The sequence below is a fragment of the Balaenoptera acutorostrata genome, chromosome 9 (assembly GCF_949987535.1).
Source record: "Balaenoptera acutorostrata chromosome 9, mBalAcu1.1, whole genome shotgun sequence".
Lineage (NCBI taxonomy): Eukaryota > Metazoa > Chordata > Mammalia > Artiodactyla > Balaenopteridae > Balaenoptera > Balaenoptera acutorostrata.
The window spans coordinates 102,659,850-102,680,488 of record NC_080072.1 but is presented as its reverse complement, the minus strand read 5'-3'; the positions used below and the strand labels follow the sequence as shown (position 1 = coordinate 102,680,488).

Genomic DNA, 20,639 nt, shown 5'->3' with positions numbered 1-20,639 from the left:
GGAGTTTGTCCGAGGGTAGAGACTTTATCTCTTTCGTTTTCTTTAAAAACGGCCGGGAGCTGAGCAGCTCCTGCCGTGGCGGGCAGAAACTGAGGTCGAGAAACCTGGTAGGAGCAAGAACCCGGCCCGCTCGGCTCCACTCTCCCCGGGCCTGGCCGGTCGTATTCAGCACCGCGGACAGCTCCCCGCCCCGCCCCGCGCCCACCGCACCCTCCCCTCTGCCTCTGGCAGCCTTGCCATTGGCTCTCCCGGCTCCCCTCTCCAAGCTGCCAATTCTCCTACACATAGACCCAACCTACCCAAGAGCTTATCTTCTCGCCTCTCCAGCGCCGGGGGTAGCCCAGGCCGAGGAGAGAGCATCAGGGATCCGAGCCTCGAGGGTGGCTGGCTCTCGACCAGGCGTGCTGAGACGCTGCCTGCTTCCTACTCGTCGTCCCTGGCCCTCGCCCTGTGGCAGGCGCTCGGTTCAAGATGAATCTCAACTTCACCTCCCCTCTACACCCGGCGTCATCTCAGAGGCCCACGTCCTTCTTCATCGAGGACATCCTGCTACACAAGCCCAAGCCGCTAAGGGAGGTGGCCTCTGACCACTTCACCAGCTCTCTGGCCTCCCGGGTGCCTCTGCTAGACTATGGCTACCCCCTCATGCCCACACCCACCCTCCTGGCTCCTCACCCCCATCACCCTCTACATAAGGGAGACCACCACCACCCTTATTTCCTCACCACCTCGGGTAAGTAGCAGGGGTCTCAAGGTATGGGGAAAGAGAGAGAGCACGTCTTCCAGCATAGACCCTAAGCCTGTGACGGAGGAGAGGAAAGGCCAGAGCTGGCTGGGCCTGGCTTGGCTGGGCCTCCTTCCCTAAGTGACAGTGGAAGGTTGGGGATATGGCTGAGAACACAGGGAGCTCCCTTGAGGCATGCCAATCCAGGGTAGTAACTCGTGGTCACTCCTCACTTTTTATAATGGAGGAAACGTGCCGAGCCAAGAAGTAGCTGTAGATTTTGGCGATATTCTTGATGGGCAGTGTTCAGTTTCCTTTCTCTTGGTCTTCCTGGCCACTTTGGTCCATCTCTCAGTCCCCATCCCTACCTCTCCCACTCTGAGGGAGACCCCTGACTATCCCACCCCACGGAAAGGAACTCAACTTTCCAGCCCAGAAGCTCAAAAGGCTCCAGTGGGGCCAGCTCTCTCCTCCCAGGTGCTGAGCATTTGCAGATAGACACTGCAGGGCTTTGGAAGTGAAGGAGGGTTTTGGGATATTCTGAGGACTGAAGGTTTGGGCTGGCCCGAATAAGGGAGAAAAGGTAAGAAAAAAAGAGGGAGAAGACGCGACTGCTCATTACCCCTCTTTACTCCCAGCATCTAGCATTTAATTCCCAATCTTGGGCTGGGCTGCCCTCCTTTGCCCCTGTTGCTGATATCTCTGGAGCCCAGAGCCAAAGTATTTTGATTTCCCAGGCATGGCAAAGAGCGGGGACCAGCAAAGTCTGGTTGGGACAGGGAGATGCGGGGAAATACCCAGGTTTTTCTTGTGCCTCTCTCTGAAAGGCCACATTCACGCTTTCTTTTCCGGCATCTTCATTCCAGACAGAATAGAATAATTCGTTGAGCCCAGATGCAGAGCGCAGTCGGAAAAACAACCCTAGTCGGGGTGGGGGCTGGACAGACGTGAGCCAGTTTGTGAAATGTGGGCGCTGGAATCCACGACAAAAGCTAAAGCGTTTGTGAAGCGGTAAAACCCAGACTTCGGGGCACTGGGTTGGAGGGGCAATTGTAAAGCCTGCGTCCAAGTCCGCCTCTCTGCTTTGGCTTCACCGCCGGCCAGAGACAATCTCTTCTGCGCTGCACCCATGTCCCCGGCAAATAGTAATGGCCAAAGCCAGAGATACCGGAACTACTAGTTTTCTGTTTTTGCTGTTCCCCCCCTGGGATCAGCGGATATTGATGTATGCGGCGGTTGGTCCGCTTGGTGCGTCTCAGACATGGTAAAGCTTGCGAAGGTCAGGAAAGACACGAGAAGTCTCCCGCGGCCCGGGAAAAGCGCTCCAATCCTTCTGCGTGGGGTTGGAGGGAAAGAATGAGAGCTAGATTAGAGAGCGGGGTCCCCAGCGCGACCCCGAGACTGATAGGAAACGTGCGAGGCGGCAATTACCCTTCCGTTCTCGCTCAGGAGCTTCGCCGCACGTGGGAGTGTTGGCCTGTTCCCTTTGGCCGCAGGCGGGAGAACGGAGGCGGCTCAGGGAAGAGAATGGTGTTTTTTAGTGAGGTTGGGAAGCAGGATCACATTCACACTTCTGTCAGCCCCAGGACATCGCTGATGGTCGTCAGGGGTCTGGAAGATTGGGGGGAGGGGGGATGGTGGGGAGGGGGATAGCTGCTGGACCCTCCGACGTTTGCAAGAAAACTTCGGGAGGTGCGGCCGAGGATTCTCCATAAGTTTCTCCAAGAAGACAGTATTTAAGGCCTCCGGATCTATTTTATAATTTTCTTTTCCGTTTTATTTACTGTTTATTGTTTGTGTGTGTGTAGATGGCCTTTCTGATAAAGATCTCCAAGCGCTATTCTTGTGATTTATTCCCGCTGCCCTGCGATTCCTGGGAGAAGCCCTGGAGAAGCTGTGGGGCGAGGCGGGGGCCGGCGGGGGCACGAGGTGGAGCGGGTGCCGGGGACGAGGGTGGGGAGTGGAGCGGGGGTCGCCCGGGGAGGTCGGGCTCTGCCCACTTGACCGCTCTTCCCTCCGCAGGGGTGCCTGTCCCGGCGCTGTTCCCGCACCCGCAGCACCCAGAGCTGCCGGGGAAGCACTGCCGCCGCCGCAAAGCTCGCACGGTTTTCTCGGACTCGCAGCTCTCCGGCCTGGAGAAGAGATTCGAGATCCAGCGCTACCTGTCTACGCCCGAGCGGGTGGAGCTGGCCACGGCCCTCAGCCTGTCTGAGACGCAGGTGGGCCGGAGGAGGGGGAGGCCCCATCTCCGCTCGCTCCTCTCTCCCCACGACTCCTAACGCCTCTGGACCGGCCGCGGAGTTCTTGAGTGCAACGACCCCGCTCCCCTTTATTCTAGGCTGCTCCGAAGACCCGTAGTAAAAGTACCGACACCTCCCATCTCTTGTCGACTCACCGAAGCAAAATCTCTCGAGCGGGTTCTGGACACGGAGGAAAAACCCCTCGAGTGATTCTGATGATCACTGCCCGCTCGAGAACTATCATTTCTGTGCCTCCCCACCCATTTCTGAGCAGGGCAGTAACCCGGGTCAGACGTAAATCGGTAAGAGATAAGAGGGTTCTTGACCCGAGAGAAGTCCACACAAGGTTTCTTTTTTCTTCTTTAACCTCTCTCACAGCCGCGAGTCTTCATAGCCACCCCTCCCCAGCACACGCACGCACACACACACACTAATATAAGCCTCCTTTCTATTGCCCTGTCCTGAGTGGAAGAACTGTTTTCATCTTCTTCCAAATGCTATTCACCTGCAACCTCAAAATACCTCGCTCCACTCCCTTTCCTATTCTCTGTACCTGGAAACCCAACTTGCTGTGAAATCATAGCCCTGCCAGGCCCCAGTGATTTTCTCTCTGATGAGAAGCAGCAAGTCTGCTTCTCATCTTGCTGTCCAGCAGTCTTGCTGGACCAGGTGTTTAGATGTCACAGTCAGAGGAACGTATTCTGAACGGAAAGGAAACTTATCCACGCAACACTTACTATTAGATATTCTAATTGATAGCAGGATTAGTATTTACTAAACACACCATTTTGAGCCTCATCGTTATTGCAGGACAAGTACTTCTGAGAGCTAGGATGCTTGATTCTCATTCAAGCTAAGACAGTAACTTGTGAGACGTTCAGGTGTGACATAACCCAAGGTTGGGACTGTCACAACTTCTGGATAATTCGTCAGTGGATTGCGGTCTATTTTCTTAAACTCCAGCAATCGCTTTTGTCTTAGCTCAGTAACCATGGGTCTGAAGGAATGACGTGATTTTCTTTGTTTCTCCCCGCAATCAGGTGAAAACGTGGTTTCAGAACCGGCGGATGAAGCATAAAAAGCAGCTGAGGAAAAGTCAAGACGAGCCCAAAGCACCTGATGGGCCTGAGAGCCCTGAGGGCAGCCCCCATGGCCCCAAGGCCGCACCCGCCGAGGCTCGGCTGGGCCTGCCCACGGGTCCCTTCGTGCTGACCGAGCCGGAGGACGAGGTGGACATTGGGGACGAGGGGGAGCTGGGCTCAGGGCCGCACGTGCTCTGAGCCGCCGGGCTGGGGAAGGCGGGGAGGACGCAGCGGGGCGGGCCAGGCACATCGGCTCCGGGAAGACAAACACGACACACCTGTTAACCCTCCAGCCCCTGCGGGGCCTGCGCGGCGCGGCCTCCCGACCCCCTCCCCCGCCCGACCGCCAGCTCGCAGCGCCAGTGCGGGGGCGAGTGTGCGCCTGCTTGGCTCGTCCGCTCGCCCCGCGTCTTCGGCAGCGCAAAGGAGAGCACGGGCTCCTGGCTCCCTAATTCGGTGGGGGACCTCTTCCCCGCCGCGACTGCAGACCCCTCGGCCCTCGCCCCTCAGCCACCTGTCCCCGCTCCGTTGGCCAGGCTCTCCACCGGACCCCTTGCCCTTCCTTGGGCAGACCGATGGGCTGCAGGTAAGGGACCGGGTGTCTGGGCCCTCCGCTCTGCGGGGATCCGGATCCGGACCTGATCCTTAACACATTCACTCCCGGACAGACTCGCGCGCTGCTCGCCACTAACCTCCCACTCGCCCCGCCTCGCCCCCCGCCCCAATCTCTAACTAATACTAAGGCGACTCCCTCCTTCTCAGGGCGGCGCTTCCATCCTCTAGCGTCACAGTTCCCCTCAAGAGCTCGCGGTTCTGCACCCAGGAACCCTTTTTGAGCTTGTGGTCCCCCAGGCACCCGCGCTCTTTACTCTGGTTCCCTCTCCCCCCGCCCCCGTTCTGAGCGGCGCTCACGCGAGTCGAGACACTTGGGTAGAGCAAACCCACCGAGCAATTTTGCTTCCCGACCTTGTTGCGCGCCTGTCCAGCAACTCTTCCATGTCCCACCGGTTACTGGTATTTTAAAAGCGAATGTTCCTCGGGTTGTGTGTGGAAATGCTCATTCTCATTGCATTTTAGGGAACTCGGAGTTTTAGCAAAATGAAACCTAAAGGAGAATACGCATCCCCTTACAGGCGTGCACCTGTGTGGGGACCCTTGAGGTGGGGCAGGAGTCCTATTGGCCCTGCGCGTTGCCCCCTCCCTTTCCCCTGGGAGGTCTCCTATTCTTTTCCCGGGTTTGCACTCTCTTTAGATAATAAAGGGCTCGCCGGGCAAAACTGGGAACAGACACGAGTTTCCGGGAATCGTTTGTTACCGCGACCTCCTACGCGCACGCTCCCTCCCCTCCGCCCTGGGCAGTTTCCTGTCCCCCGCAGGAATGAGCAGGGCTAATAACTTTTCCTTAACAGATTCCCGTCTCCCCGTCGCCGATTTTTCTGTTTTTAATCGTTTAATAGTCTAGAGTTCCACCTACGTGAAAAAGGTCTCTGCAAATAGTATTTTTTGACTCTGAAGTGCTGAAAGGACGGAGATCTCTTGATATTAGGAGTGTGAAATTATGGTAATGAATTGTGTGACGACACTACATACCCAGTACACTTATCAAATATAGCAGCCGTGCCAGAGGCGACCTCAGTTTCCCATCTTCCTTTCGCTCTGGTTGTGTATTTAGGTAAAAGAGCCCAGGAAGGCTGGAAAAGTGTGTGTGGCTAGGTAGAGTACTGACTCTTGGGTTCTAATGACTAATAGCAATTATGAAAATTACAGAGGTGTGAGCTTGGGTTACATTTAATTACACTTTTCGGTTCCTTATTTCTCTAATAAGAGGATGAATCCTAAAGATCCTTCTGGGTCTAAGTTCTATGATTCTATGAATGTAGCAGCAGATTTTTTTTTTTTTTTCCAGTAGGCTTGTTTGGGGAAACATTAACTTAAGCAAAGATAAGCATCAGAGTGAGACCTTTATCCAATCTGCACCATTTAGGAGGCAAAGCTATTGCTTTAAAAACACAAGCATTGTATATACTATTTGGGTTTTCCCAAGTGCTGTCAATCAACAATCTGTGAGTCATGGCAAGGAGTATTTTTCTCTTCATAGATAAGAAAATAGAGGCTTGGCGAGATGGAAGGATTTACCCATGAAATCAGGACTAGCTAAGAGCCAAAGCAGGACAGAAGATATTTCTTCTGACTCCTTGATCACTTCTTTGCCCGAAACACTTTGCTTTCTTCTGGTAACATGGTTGGCATTTTGCTTCTAACACTTTGTAAGGACACCTCTCGTATTTATTTAGATTGTGTAGATGTGCTACAAAAGCAAGTCTAGGTTCAGATTTCTCCTCTCTCTCCCTGTTCAGATAATGACAGTACTGTTTTAAAGCAGGAGTTTTTGGCAAATGCTTTGTGAAAGGCTTGGTTATAGAAAGAAAGCAATTTGTGAATAAGAATGTTCCTAGTAACCTGGGAGAGAAAGTGGATACTGTTACGCAAGGGGAACATCTCAAATACTTCTAATCCCAGGAAGAACAACTACTAAAAGGGATTTTGGGGGAGAATCTTTGAAGTGAGTAGAAATACTATGTTTGGGGAGAAATAAAAACAATTAAATTAGATGGTTAACACAAACCCCAAAGCACCAGGCATTTCTTTCTTTCTTCTCTTGTCTTCACAAGAAGATGTCAGGGCTTATTCTGGGTCTCAGAGTAGCGGATTAGCTACATTTTAAGACTCTCTGTCTTGAAAAGTCAGGTAAAGAGGGAACACTGTTAGCATAGGCACAGCTCTGCTTGATCAGAGGCAGGAGGAATCCTGGGGCTCAGGGAATGGCTGTGTCTTTCATTCATGAGCATCAAACACAAAAAGATGCTCATTCTGCCTCATCCTTGTCTCCCTCTGGGGCTATTCCTGAATAGATTAGTTAGGAAGGGAAGAGCTCAGCCGTTCAGCACCAGCCACACTGACGGTGGCACCATTTTCTCATCAGACAGTATCCCCTGAAATTGGCGGCAAACAATTCAATAGCAAAGTTCTCCTAGTTTTTCTTTTCTTTTCCCTTTCTTCCTTCCTTCCTTCCTTCCTTTCTTTCTTTTTCTTTCTTTCTTTTTTAACACACAGGGAGTTAGTGATGATAGTAGAGGATAGACACAATTTAGTCTCAATTTAATGTAACATGATAGCACTTTTTGGTTTTGGCCTTCAGTACTGATCAAAGCCTCCATAGGCTGAAAAGATATTTCGTCTGAATTACCCAGGCTTTTGCCTCAACTCAGTTTCAATTGGTGGTGAAGATCTGACAAAACCACGTTCATTATGATGTATTAAAGTAAAGAAAGACATACATAGGTCTGATTCTGAAGGGGCAAAACCATCTTAAAATAGCCAAGGTGGACAAGTCATCCTACATGTAATCCCAAATGTAGTAAATAACTTGTTCAGTATTTGTTCTCAATGCTGTTTCTGATGGACTTCATTTCATAGCTTCTCAGAGAGGGACTCGATAATATTTCTACTCACGTGACATAAGAACACAAGAAATCGACAACACGTCATTCAGCCCAGTATTAGCTGATAGTGGCACTAAGAAATGATTAATTGGAATCCATGACACCACTTCAAAAGACAGAGGACTGGCTTTTTTCGATGGATTTGATAACTAGAGATAAAGAGGTGTGAAGGCACAGAGCAAGCAGAATGCTTTCTTCTGCTAAGAGAATCATGCAATAAACATACTTAGTTGAAGCAGTGACTCCCTGGTCTTCTTGAATTGGGCTCAGTGTGTGTGCAAAAATAGTGAAATATTTTATATTTATGTTATATTCTTGGCAGATCATTTTAAAGAGGATATTGACAAACTAAAATTCATCCAGGAATGAATACAGGAACCTAGATAGTAAAAGGTATAGGAAACAGAGGAGTGTGAGCTTTTTAGCTTGGAGAAGCAAGGCTTTAGAGAGGGTTGGGAGAGGAGATTGGCTGTGTTTCTTGTATTTCAGTGGCTACAGAGCAATTACGTATTGGGAGGGTATGTCTAGTCTGTCCTGCTAGAGAGGGCAGAACCAGAACCAGTGGATGGTTCCAGGCAAGCAGATTTTGGAACAATATTTGAGCAATTTCTATAGGCCAGGTACTGTGTTGTCCATCAATAGGACAGGCTAAGTCCACAAAACACTAAGCACTTTTCACTAGCAAAGTTTGATCAGAAGCTGGAAGGCAAAACATTTAAAATTATTTGTCATCTTACTAAGAATAAGATTTTACTTCATACACTTGAATTTAAATAAATAGACCAGGACTTCCCTGGTGGTGCACTGGTTAAGGATCTGCCTGCCAATGCAGGAAAAATGGGTTTGATCCCTGGTCTGGGAAGAACCCACATGCCGTGGAGCAACTAAGCCTGTGCGCCACAACTACTGAGCCTGTGCTCTAGAGCCCGTGAGCCACAACTACTGAAGCCCGCGAGCCACAACTACTGAAGCCCACGTGCCACAACTACTGAAGCCCGCGTGCCTAGAGCCTGTGCTCCACACAGGAGTAGCCACTGAAGTGAGAAGCCTGTGCACCACAACGAAGAGTAGCCCCTGCTCACTGCAACTGGAGAAAGCCTGCGTGCAGCAATGAAGACCCAACGCAGCCAAAAATAAATAAATAAGATCCCACATGCCGCGTGGCCCGGCCAAAAAAAAAAAAGATACCTAGAAATCAACAAAAATAAATTTAAATAAATAAATAAATAGACCTATCACAATGAGAAGAGTTAACAGAAACAAGAAAAAGAAGAAAAGGATATTACTTTATTCATTAAAGAAGTCCCAAAACCTCATTCTAGAAAGTAAATGAAAACAAGGTGATATCCCACTGAGTTAAGGACAAAGTTATAGTCAGGAAGGAATTGTCAGTGTTAGAAGAGACATTTGACAAAAATCTAAGCCCTTCATTTTATAAACGAAGACATTAAGATCTAGATATAATGAATGTCTGGCCAATGTCAAATAGACAGTGGCAGAATTAAGACGAGAAGCCAATTTTAATTATCGTAGCTTACCACTAATTCATATTGTGATAAAGGTGGCAGTGGGGCTATTGTCATTGTATTATGTGGAGGAGAGGATTTTGCATAGCAATTTTGGATGTAAAATTTTTAAAAATTAGCTGGAAATTATCTAGCAAATTCTTAAATCAATTTATGGAAAACCTTCTAATTAAGAGCAATCTGAAACTTAAATTGACATTCCTAGAAGGCACTGAATCCCTTAGCCCTGTTTTCATCCAAGCCACAGTTGAATAACCACTTGCTGGGATGTTTTCTTTTTTTTAATTGAAAATAATGTTTTATTTGAATAAGGCATACAATAAATTTATACTATTATAATTTATGCCAATCCCTATATTATGCTTACGTTTTTTTTCTTAACTACAAACTTTTACTATGTTAATATATGTTGTGAATGATCATAGGATACATTTAACATATAGCGCTGGGATGTTTTAGAAGAGGTCCATGTATCTTCTTGTAGGATGAGCTAGATGATGCCTAAGCTACTTCCAATCCCCCCACTTTTCTATTCTAAAATTTTTGGCCTAACCTCCTTTAATTACAGACAAAGCAACTGAGAGTCAGAGACTGACTTGCCCAATGTCATACAGGCTATTAATTTGGTGTTACAGAATTAATACATGCAGAGGTCAGAGATAATTCCGATAAATATTCAGAAGTGAGATGAGAATTTGAAATGACCCTCATGTTTTCTCTTCAGTCAGAATCTCTCTGTTGTATTTTCTGATTTTAATCCCACCTCCTAAAGACACGTTTCTCCTTCCCTCTCGGAATTCCTGGCGTGTACACTAGATCACCGTCCCTCCATGATTTCATTTATAACAATCCTGTGAGCTCTCTCTTATTACTCTCTTTAGAATATTGTGGAAACACATCTGCTTTGGCCTCATTGCCACTGGCTAGACGGCTTAGAGACTTCAATTCCAATCTTACTTTAGCTAATGATTACATGATTTCTCTTACTTGGCCTGCAAAATATGAGGAGAGTACCCTATAAATCAGTTAAGAATGGGGAGGGGATGTGAGATAACAGTTATAAAAGTATATACTGTGATATCTTGGATGAAAAGTGCTAGAGAAAGATGACGAATTACAATATACATCTGAACATATCAGTTTGTTCATTGATACCAAACTTCAGAGGACATCAACTGTAGCAATATGGTTACCTAAAAGATGAGTATTAGTCTTGTGTGCCTTCACTATCATTACAAAGGGGATATTATATCTCTTTCCAAGGAATTTTATTTTATTTTATTATTATTATTATTTTTTAAATTAATTAATTAATTTATTTATGGCTGTGTTGGGTCTTAGTTTCTGTGCAAGGGCTTTCTCCAGTTGTGGCGAGCGGGGGCCACTCTTCATCGCGGTGCGCGGGCCTCTCACTGTCGTGGCCTCTCCCGTTGCGGAGCACAGGCTCCAGACGCACAGGCTCCAGACGCGCAGGCTCAGTAGTTGTGGCTCACGGGCCCAGTCGCTCCGCGGCATGTGGGATCTTCCCAGACCGGGGCACGAACCCGTGTCCCCTGCATTGGCAGGCGGATTCCCAACCACTGCGCCACCAGGGAAGCCGCAATTTTATTTTTTTTATAACTTCATCTTAATTTCTCTTTGTCACTGACCTCCCGTGTGGCCTGAGAGGACAAGACAGCCCTGGATGAAATAGGAGTTAGAAAGTGTCATTGAGGATGCTTTATCTGGAAAGCTCCTTTTCCTCCCCCTTACTTGTCCCAGTCCCATTCTGCCCCAGGTTTCTCTTATCCCATTTGGTCACGGACATGATGTTATATAAGGAGTCAATTTAGAAAGAATTGCCTATGATTCCAATACAGAATGTACGAGGGAAATCCAGGATTTAAGCTTCCTTCTGAAGCCTTTAAGAAATTTTTTTTAGTTTAAAAAAGGCACACCTTTTGCATATATCTCTGTAACAAGAATACATAAAAGAGTTGTTTCGAAATATTAACTAATATAATCCCTGGGAATTATCTGAACATTTCTAACATCCGTGCTCTCCCTAGCCTCCAGGGCTACAGATAATGGAGTAATCATGTGTGCTTGCCAATATTCTAGCCAGAAGTTAAAGAATGGCCAAATAGGGAATTCCCTGGCCATCCAGTAGTTGGGACTCCGCGCTTTCACCCGCCAAGGGCGTGCGTTCCATCTCTGGTTGGGGAAACTAAGATCCCTCAAGCCGCAGGGCAGCAATCAATACCTACGTACATACATACATACATATACCAAATAATCTTTATTCCTCCTCAGTGCTTCACTTGGGAAGGGAAACAAACTATAGAAAGCAATGGGAATAAAGATAGGAGATGGCTCTTTATCCCGAGTTTAAGTTGGGAATAATTTACAAGCTAAAAACAAAAAAATGAATACTTTATGCTTGCTCTGCTCTTTTCCCATCTGTTTTTTTCTCCAGTTCCTAAGTTCTCTAATTTTAATTTTAAAGATTTGAGCTTTATCATTTACCTGTGCACAGTGTTTAAAAAGTCAAATAGTTCTACAAGGATTATTTAAAAAGGAAGCAGTCCCCTGTCCCCTTCCCTATTTTCTTCACTACAGAGGCAACCAGTTTCTGTTTTGGGCTGATTGTTTTGGTATCTTATCTACCTTCATGTTTCTAAATGACTTCACTGAATTGCTGCTTTTTGGTGTTTCTATTTCAGGAATTATCTAGTACTTCATGCTATAAAAGATGAAGATGTAGTTCTCTTTCTCCCTTGTTCCCACCACATATGTGCACCCTCTCTATCTCTCCTCTCAAAACTGTAATTTTGCTTAGAGCATTATTATGATGTGCATGTGTAATTCTCAGCTAAGCCAGGTAATCAGCTGCGATTACTTTACTTTTTCTGCAAGGCTTTTTGTTTTTCTTGGAATTAAGGCTCATTTTATTATTCTTAATTTTTAGTGTACTTGTGACTAATTTAACTCCAATTCTTCACCATTTGTCTCTACCTCCCTCCCAAATGTTCATGTATTTTTAAAAAATTTTTACTGGAGTAGAGTTGCTTTACAATATTGTGTTAGTTTATACTGTACAGCAAAGTGAATCAGCTATACATATACACACATCCCCTCTTTTTTTGGATTTCCTTCTCATTTAGGTCACCACAGAGCATTGAGTAGAGTTCCCTGTCCTATACAGTTGATTCTCATTAGTTATCTATTTTATGCATGGTATCAATAGTGTATATATGTCAATCCCAATATCCTAATTCATCCCACCGCCCCCTTCTCCCTTGGTATCCATACATTTGTTCTCTACGTCTGTGTCTCTATGTCTGCTTTGTAAATAAGATCGTCTATACCATTTTTTTTCAGATTCCACATATATGCATTAATATATGATATTTGTTTTTCTCTTTCTGACTTACTTCCCTCTGTATGACAGTCTCTAGGTCCATCCATGTCTCTACAAATGACCCAATTTTGTCCCTTTTTATGGCTGAGTAATATTCCATTGTATATATGTACCACATCTTTATCCATTCCTCTGTTGATGGACATTTAGGTGGCTTCCTTGTCCTGGCTATTGTAAATAGTGCTGCAGTGAACATTGGGGTGCATGTGTCTTTTTGAATTATGGTTTTCTCTGGGTATATGCCCAGGAGTGGGATTGCTGGGTCATATGGTAGTTCTATTTTTAGTTTTTTAAGGAATCTCCATTCTATTCTCCATAGTGGCTGTACCAATTTACATTCCCACCAACAGTGCAAGAGGGTTCCCTTTTCTCCACACCCTCTCCAGCATTTGTTGTTTGTAGATTTTTTGATGATGCCCATTCTGACCGGTGTGAGGTGATACCTCATTGTAGTTTTGATTTGCATTTCTCTAATAATTAGTGATGTTGAGCATTTTTTCATGTGTTTGTTGACCATCTGCATGTCTTCTTTGGTGAAATGTCTATTTAGGTCTCCCGCCCATTTTTGGATTGGGTTGTTTGTTTTTTTGATATTGAGCTGCATGAGCTGCTTGTATATTTTGTTAATCCTTTGTCAGTTGCTTCATTTGTAAATATTTCTCCCATTCTGAGGGTTGTCTTTTCGTCTTGTTTATGGTTTCCTTTGCTGTGCATGTATTCTTAACATTTTGATTTCCTGAACAAATTTCTCCCAGAGCCCCCTGGTCTGCTCCCCTATGGATTCTGGGTCAATGCATCTTCCTTCCTCTTCATCTCGGGCATTCCTTTCATTTTACTCTTGTTTCCTCTATCTTCCTTTTTCTTGGTTTACTCTCTCATATTGGTGGAGCACACGGTCCTGTAGTTTCCTGATTGGTGTATGAAAAGTCAATGTTTTGAGATCATTCTTGTATAGAAACATCTTTATTCTAGTTTCATGCTTTATTAGTATTTTGGCTAAGTATAGAATTCTCAATTGGAAATCATTTTGAATACTTTTGAATAATTTTGAAGGCATCATTCAATTGCTTTTTAGCTTCCAATTGCTGCTGTGAAGTCTAACGCCATTTTGATTCTTGATTCTTTATATATCCTGTTTTACTTATTCATTTGTTTTCCTTTTTGGAAGCTTGTGGGGTACTCTCTTTGGAGCCAGTGTACTGAAATTTTGCAGTGATATGCCTGAGTTGGAGGTCTGTTTTCACCCACACTTTTGGATACTCAATAGGCCCTTTCAGTCTGAAAACTCATTTTTTTCAGTTATGGGAAAATTTCTTGAATTAATTCTTTGATGATTTCTGTTCCTTTTTTTCTATGTTCTTTATGGAACTCCTATTATTTTGATTTTTTTCAGCCTCCTGGATTTATCCTCTAAATTTATTCCTTTCTCTCCTATTGTCTATATTTTTGCCTTTTTGCTCTGCTTTCTGAAAAAATTCTGAATGTTATTTTATAACCTTTGAATTTTTTATTTCAGCTATCATGTTTCTAATTCCAAAGATCTCTTTAATTTCCTCCTCCTCCTTTTTAATGGTATCCCATATAATATCCTCAGATGTTTGGAAATCCTTGATTGTCTGCTCATATTTAAGTAGGAGAAATAAAAAGCTAATAGGAAGCTCTGAATACCCAGTGCGACCTGCTGACTGTGAACTTTCCTATAGGATAACATGGTTGAGTTCTTCAGTTGGAGAACCTCTGAAATCAGAATTTTTAGCTCTTTTCTTTTAGGCTGGTCAGATTCCCCAGAGAAGAATTTTCCAAATTCCTGCGTATAGGATGAAGGCCCAACATTCTGGGAACCACGTGTCAGAGGAGGACCAGAGGTCTCTGTATTTAGAACCCCTGTGCTCACTGTTGTCTCTGTTCTCAGGATGGTGCCTCCTAACAGCCAGTTGTTTCTCACTCCTGAGACTCTGTAGAGGGTCGAGCAGCCTTTTACCAGGGTGGTGGAGGGGAGTCATCCTTCATTTAACCCCCTCACCCCCTTCCCCCCACTACTTCCAGCAGTAATTGACACCATCAGTTCCTGAGCATTTTGGGCATTCTGTAGTGTATATCAGATTGATTCTTGGATTTCCCCATTGCCTGGTTACAATTTAGTATTTTTGGAGGCTTCCAATTATTATTATTATTATTATTATTTTGCAATTTATTCATCTGCTTTCCAGTTTTTAAAAAGTTGCTACTGGTATCCCTCTTCCTGTTCTCCCTGTTCTTTTTTTTTTTTTAATTTTTATTTTTGGCTGCCTTGGGTCTTTGTTGCTGCGCGTGGGCTCTTCTCTAGTTGTGGCGAGCGGAGGCTACTCTTTGTTACAGTTAGTGGGCTTCTCATTGGGTGGCTTCTCTTGTTGCGGAGCACGGGCTCTAGGCGTGCAGGCTTCCGTAGTTGTGGCACTCGGGCTCAGTAGTTGTGGCTCACGGGCTCTAGAGTGCAGGCTCAGTAGTTGTGGCGCACGGGCTTAGTTGCTCTGCGGCATGTGGGATCTTCCCGGACCAGGGCTTGAACCCGTGTCCCCTGCACTGGCAGGCGAATTCTTAACCACTGCGCCACCAGGGAAGTCCCCTCCCTGTTCTTATATGTTTATGCCTTTAAAATAACCCGTTACTGTGATTTTAGTGGGGGCTTGCCAAGGGAGTGAAACAGATGTGTGCGTGCGTGTGCATGTATGTGTGGGTGCTCAATCTACCATATTTATCCAGATGTCTCATAATTTGAATCTAAGATTATTTTATTCTGGCTTTTACAATGAGTGATGGAGGTATTGATCTTTTACCTTGATGTTTCTTTTATGTAACTGAATTTGTTAAGTTCAAGAGAGTTGCATTATCATTAGAACATATTAAAAGGCTGACTTCATTGCCAAAGCACAGGATAGCCCTTCTTACCTCATATTCAGTGATGTACTACCAATGGCTTGGGATCTATCCATCTGAAAGCATTGGAGGTTAGTTAGTCCTTAAGAATCTTTGTCTGTGAAAGGTCCTGAATAGTTTTGCAGGATATTCGTAGAAATTTCAAGGTGAGGGAATTTATCTTATTTCATTTTCCTTGGTCTCAGATTGATTTAAAACCTGGGTCCTTAATTCTCTGAGTAGAGAATCAGAAAAGATACACAGAGAAAGCAAAACAGAGCCACACAGAAATACACACATACACACACACATGCACGCACGCGCTTATAAAGAGAATGATGCAGACAGGACAAGGAGAATTGGAAGGTGATCAGTTAAGACATTAAGTGTTTTGTGACGCACGGACGCGTCTGCATTTTACCCTGATAACAGGCCATCAGCTCGTTTTCAGAGGGCTGCTGCCTTCTTCAGCTCAATCTGCAGATCAAAGCAAAACTGTCTGCTTGCATTTTGCAGTCAGAATGGGGATGCTAATTTATACTCCTTAATGTGTGAGGGTAAGAGACTCCTTCAATTAACTGAATTCTATAGCTGGCAAAATAAAGGTATACAAAGAGGCGCAGGCTGGAAGAGCCGAAATTCTCATTAAATCAAAAGGTCCAGTATTCATTACCTCGTGCATCTGAGGCTAAACACTAAATATGGGGATCATCAAAGGAGGTTTAATGGGTTAAATTGAGAATATAATCTAATTAAAACATTAGACACGGCAAATAGTTCTTTGATATTCATCTAAAGGTTTCATTAAAAATGGATACTTGAGGTTTGTATGATAGATTATCAATTTTAAGTAGAGACAGCATCCTTGGTACTGATTCAAAGTGTCACCATTGTGTGGAAGCAGGAGAAATGGGAAAAGACATCACTGCCAGGTGACAGGTTACAGATACAAGGTAAGGCCAACCAGGATTCATGATAGTGATTTTGATCACTCTCCGGATGACAAAAAAGAAAGCATAAGGATTAATTTAGGAGACAAATTTGCCACAGAGGAAAAATTCCACTTGGGGCCCAAATTGTTTGGTGTAGAGGTCTACAGTGGTTTTTTGCACTGGACATTCATTCTGTTCTCTACTTCCTTCTCCTGTATAGACAGCTTCCCAAAGGATAACTGATTATACTTCGTGGGTTTTAAATTTCTGAAGGTTATTTCTCCCAGTGTCAAATTTGCACCATAAGGATATCTACTATTTAAGCATCTCTTGCAAAAGCTTGGGACTCTAGCAATAAGAGGTACTCTGAAAAGCCAGTCTAGCAGCCCCGGTATCAGGTCTGGTCTCTATGAGCTGCCAACTCAGTAAAGAAAATTTGTGAAATCTTATCAGATATTTCCAGGGTTTCACTAAATTTATTTGCCTGAAATGCTCATATCATTGTAATCCTCTCGACCTGTTAGAGCTGTTTAATAGCGGAAGACCATTTATTCAGCTTATTGAAAATTAATTACTTATATTGCCCAGGTTTGCAAGGGGACAATGAAAAGGCAGTGGAGAGGCAGCAAGGGAGATAAACCTTGCCCGCCAAATTCTTTTTTCTTCTCTTCATTTTACCCAAAGAGGCCCTATATTGAGTGGTAGAGAGAGCTGAAAAATCTGTTCATTTTGCATCTTATTGCATCTCGCACTGTGATGTTTTCATAACCTTTTGGGAAAGCCCCAACTTTTCAGTTATTCCACTGAACCAAAATTAAGTAACCAAACATGAAGAATGGGAATCTTTAAGACGAGAGAATAAAATGAATGAACGAATGAATGAACGAGTGAATGAATGAAAGAAAAACCTGCCATCCAAAACCTTTTGCTTTCCATTGAATGGATGTTTGCTTAGGAAATTGAGGTATTTTGTATTTTCCCAGTACTCCTGTGAGAAAGATGTGTGGCTTTGCTTAATGAAGTTGAGAGGGGGAGTAGAAACAAATACTGTACTTAGTCTGGAGGCAGTGAGTTGCGGGGACAATTCTGAATATCAGATTTTTAGCTATTCTGAGATCCTACTTCAGTATATTTTAAAAAGTGGAATAAATATCTAAATAAAATTTTATTAGAATACATAATTCTCCTTTTTTGCCTTTCTAATATAGAAATTTTGTCTGACAATATAGACCATTTCTTATAATGAGGGATACAGAGGGAATGAGATACTGGATAAACAAAATCCACAATAATGAAAAACTGACTTTGTGCTGCTGTTTAAATCCTGTCTCACTGGGAAAACAACTAAAGAGGCAATGCAGCATTCATGTGTCCTTTTGTCTTTCTGTTTTTACCCATTAGGAATAAAAGTTATGAAAACTCACTTAGCATTAGGGAGAAGTCCTATAGTCATCCTGTAAAATACTTGAGTGTTAGAGGAAATGTGTATTATTCAAGATTTATTCTTACTCTGATAGAAAAAGATGATCTTTAAAAAGGCATATTTAGGGAAGCAACCTTAATTTTTCCTTAAGAACTTTATATTTTCAAGTGCAACTTCTAATATAATGGTAATATATGTTTTGAAGCACATGTTAGAGTTAGTTAAACTTGTCCTGGTATGTGCAGACTATCACCCAAATTCAATTCATTTTATGCAATTTTTCAATAAGTAATTAAAAAAGAATCCCTCCTGAGTTTATCCAGTCTGATATTGTAGACCATTTGCTATCAATTCAAAGTTCTCAATTAGCTCCAGTGTTGTTCTAATTACTGGATGTGTTTTCAAGCAACTCCCAGCTAATAACTGTTGGGATGAAGAGTCATTTTCTCGCTATAGACTAGACTGTGCATGCTCATGCTTACTGTGATGTTTTGACAATGATTCATTAACCAATAATAAGGCCCCCATTGGAACAATTAGACATCGATGCCTTTGCTAGGCTGACCTTTTATTTTGTTCCTCAATATTGTCTTTTCTTGAGTTGGTTTCTAGATAACTCCCAAGAGACTCCTTACTCTACAAAGCAATATCATGAAGACAGCTGTCATTAAATTCAGCTACTTGTACAAAAGCTCCCTCTAGGAGCATGCTCTTGTTGGAAACTCAAGATGGAAAAACATCATAAAAGGAGTCTATGATAAGAGAGAATACATGATTTAAAGGTCCTTTATACCAGTTCATAGAGATTAGGGAGTTAGGCACTATGTCTTTCAATGGCTTGTATAACATCTGGTCAAATCCAGGCCCTCCATCGTTACGTCACTCAAGTTTATGGTTCCTTGTCTTCTAATAGGCAGATTATTTTTATTTCCTAAATATCTGAGACAGAAATATGATAAAAATTGATCACTGATCCACTCAGGTCTATAAAAGATCAATATTATTGTTAATAGTACAATTGCCTTTAAAGGAGGAGCCAAACAAGTGTTTGTCATTTACTGCTTTTGCAGAATCTCTACCGTGTCTTATTATTATGGTACCTTAGTGACATTCTGCTGGATCTTACCATTGTGGGATGACTTGGGGCCAGATGAAGCCTATTTTGATCTATTCTTTGATTTCAACCCCAAGCTTTCAGCAAGTATGTTCTATTTCTTTAGTCAAACTCATTTTAGATGCTACCTGTTACTTTCAGTGTTTGTGTACAAAGAATTTTGATTGCTCTAGGGCCATATATACTGGATGGTAAAGCTTTGCCTTGAGTGTAAAGTTCCTGTGAAATGTTGTTTGATATCAACTGGATCACTGAACCTGCTTCAGCTGGGTGTGGGTTCTTAATAGTAGGTGTGAAAGTGCCTGAAGGATTTAATGCTTAGGCTGAGAGAAACAGTTAGGGAGAGGTATTTAAATGTTCTGAAAAAAAAATTGAAATAGTGTCTCTTTTATTGGTCAACATTTGAGTTGCATTGTAGATGTCTCTTACAACTTCATCAATGTAGTAATGAAGTTGCCAGACTGTACGTGTTAAAAATGCAAGGTAGATAGTAATGCATATTTCTAAAAATGGAACTTAAATGATGGAAGTTCATGTCCCAAATTGAAATATATAATTACATCCTCCTTGCCCACACAGAAAAACAAGAACTCTCTTCCCACAAACAAATAATCAAATAGTGCTGTCCTTGCTGTTGAAAGATTGGAGTTTAGACCTGGCTAGTCTCCCATTGTAGGACTGAAGGACTTCAGAGTCACTTATCCTTTCTTGATCTCCATTTCCTCTTCTGAAAAATTGGCACTTGAACAAGATAAACCCCTTCCAAGCTCTAAATTCCTTTAAGATAATTTAGTAGAAATGGAATGTTTAAAAAATTTACCCTGTCCCTTTAAAAATGAAAATATGGAAATGTCTCTTATGCATTATTTTTAGCTTCCAGAGCAAGTTTTAAAATATAGGGAAGTTTAAAAATATAGGGAAAAGAAATCATTCTATCTCATGTTTCTAGAAAAGTCTTTAAACATGTACCTTGAAGGGTCCTCTTCTTTTACAGATACATTTTAGGAGCAGCTTGGGCTGTGATTTTCCTGAACTAACTCCTCATATGTACTATGATTTTCCAAATACTACTGAAACATGATTCTCCAGTTTATTGTTTATCTTCAGATACTTGTTATCTTTTCAGACTTTCAATGCTGTTTCCAGTATTAAGAAAAAGTTTTGTACAGGCAGCTTTTCTACCACATTGTGGTATATGTAAAATGTGTACAATATAGGAGTAAATCTCCAAAGCCAGTCCTTATGCCACCTGTATAGAGAAACAGATTTTCCCTAAATTATTGTTAAATGTGTCTATTTCTGGATGTAGCCATCTAAGAATGCAATGCCCATCTCGTACAAGCAAATAAGTAAAATTTAAATCCTAATTTAATAGGATTTAAAATAGTCCCAGGGACTATTTTAAGACCTGGGAATTTCACAATGTTTATGCAGTTTCAAAAGATTCTTTAAAAGGGAAAAAATATTTATTAATATTGACATTCAGTAGTAAACTAAGGGATGTTTTTGTCTTACCTAATGTTTTTGTGTGGAAGCACACATTTGATGATATTTTAAGATATTTTTAATGGCAAGATGTTCAGCATATTTATACACTTGGAGTCAGCAGCTTTGAGAAACTGTCTCTCTCAGAGGTGCCCGAGTTGAGTGCTTTTGGACTTGGTGGATTTCTAATTAATATCTTGACGCTCTGTTAGAACAACGTTGAGATTTGTTTTACTGGAGTAGCACATCTAGAAGCACTTTCATTTTAAAAATTTTACATATAAACCCTTGGCTAAATTTAGAGATTTTGGAAAT

At 43.3% G+C, this 20,639-nt stretch overlaps 1 protein-coding gene across 1 annotated transcript; it reads left to right on the top strand.

Moving 5' to 3' along the window:
• The first annotated feature begins 471 nt into the window (after positions 1-471).
• BSX (brain specific homeobox) lies at positions 472-4,244 on the top strand. Its single transcript, XM_007196704.2, has 3 exons — positions 472-733; positions 2,747-2,943; positions 4,005-4,244. The coding sequence occupies exons 1-3, from the start codon at positions 472-474 to the stop codon at positions 4,242-4,244; spliced, it is 699 nt and encodes a 232-aa protein (XP_007196766.2).
• The last annotated feature ends 16,395 nt before the right edge of the window (positions 4,245-20,639 follow it).

Bases quoted from the DNA above. Each gene is read 5' to 3' on its own strand.
- BSX (XM_007196704.2), top strand. From the start codon at position 472: ATGAATCTCAACTTCACCTCCCCTCTACACCCGGCGTCATCTCAGAGG. The intron at 734-2,746 runs GTAAGTAGCAGG...TTCCCTCCGCAG, and splicing joins TTATTTCCTCACCACCTCGG to GGGTGCCTGTCCCGGCGCTG. The intron at 2,944-4,004 runs GTGGGCCGGAGG...CCCCGCAATCAG, and splicing joins TCAGCCTGTCTGAGACGCAG to GTGAAAACGTGGTTTCAGAA.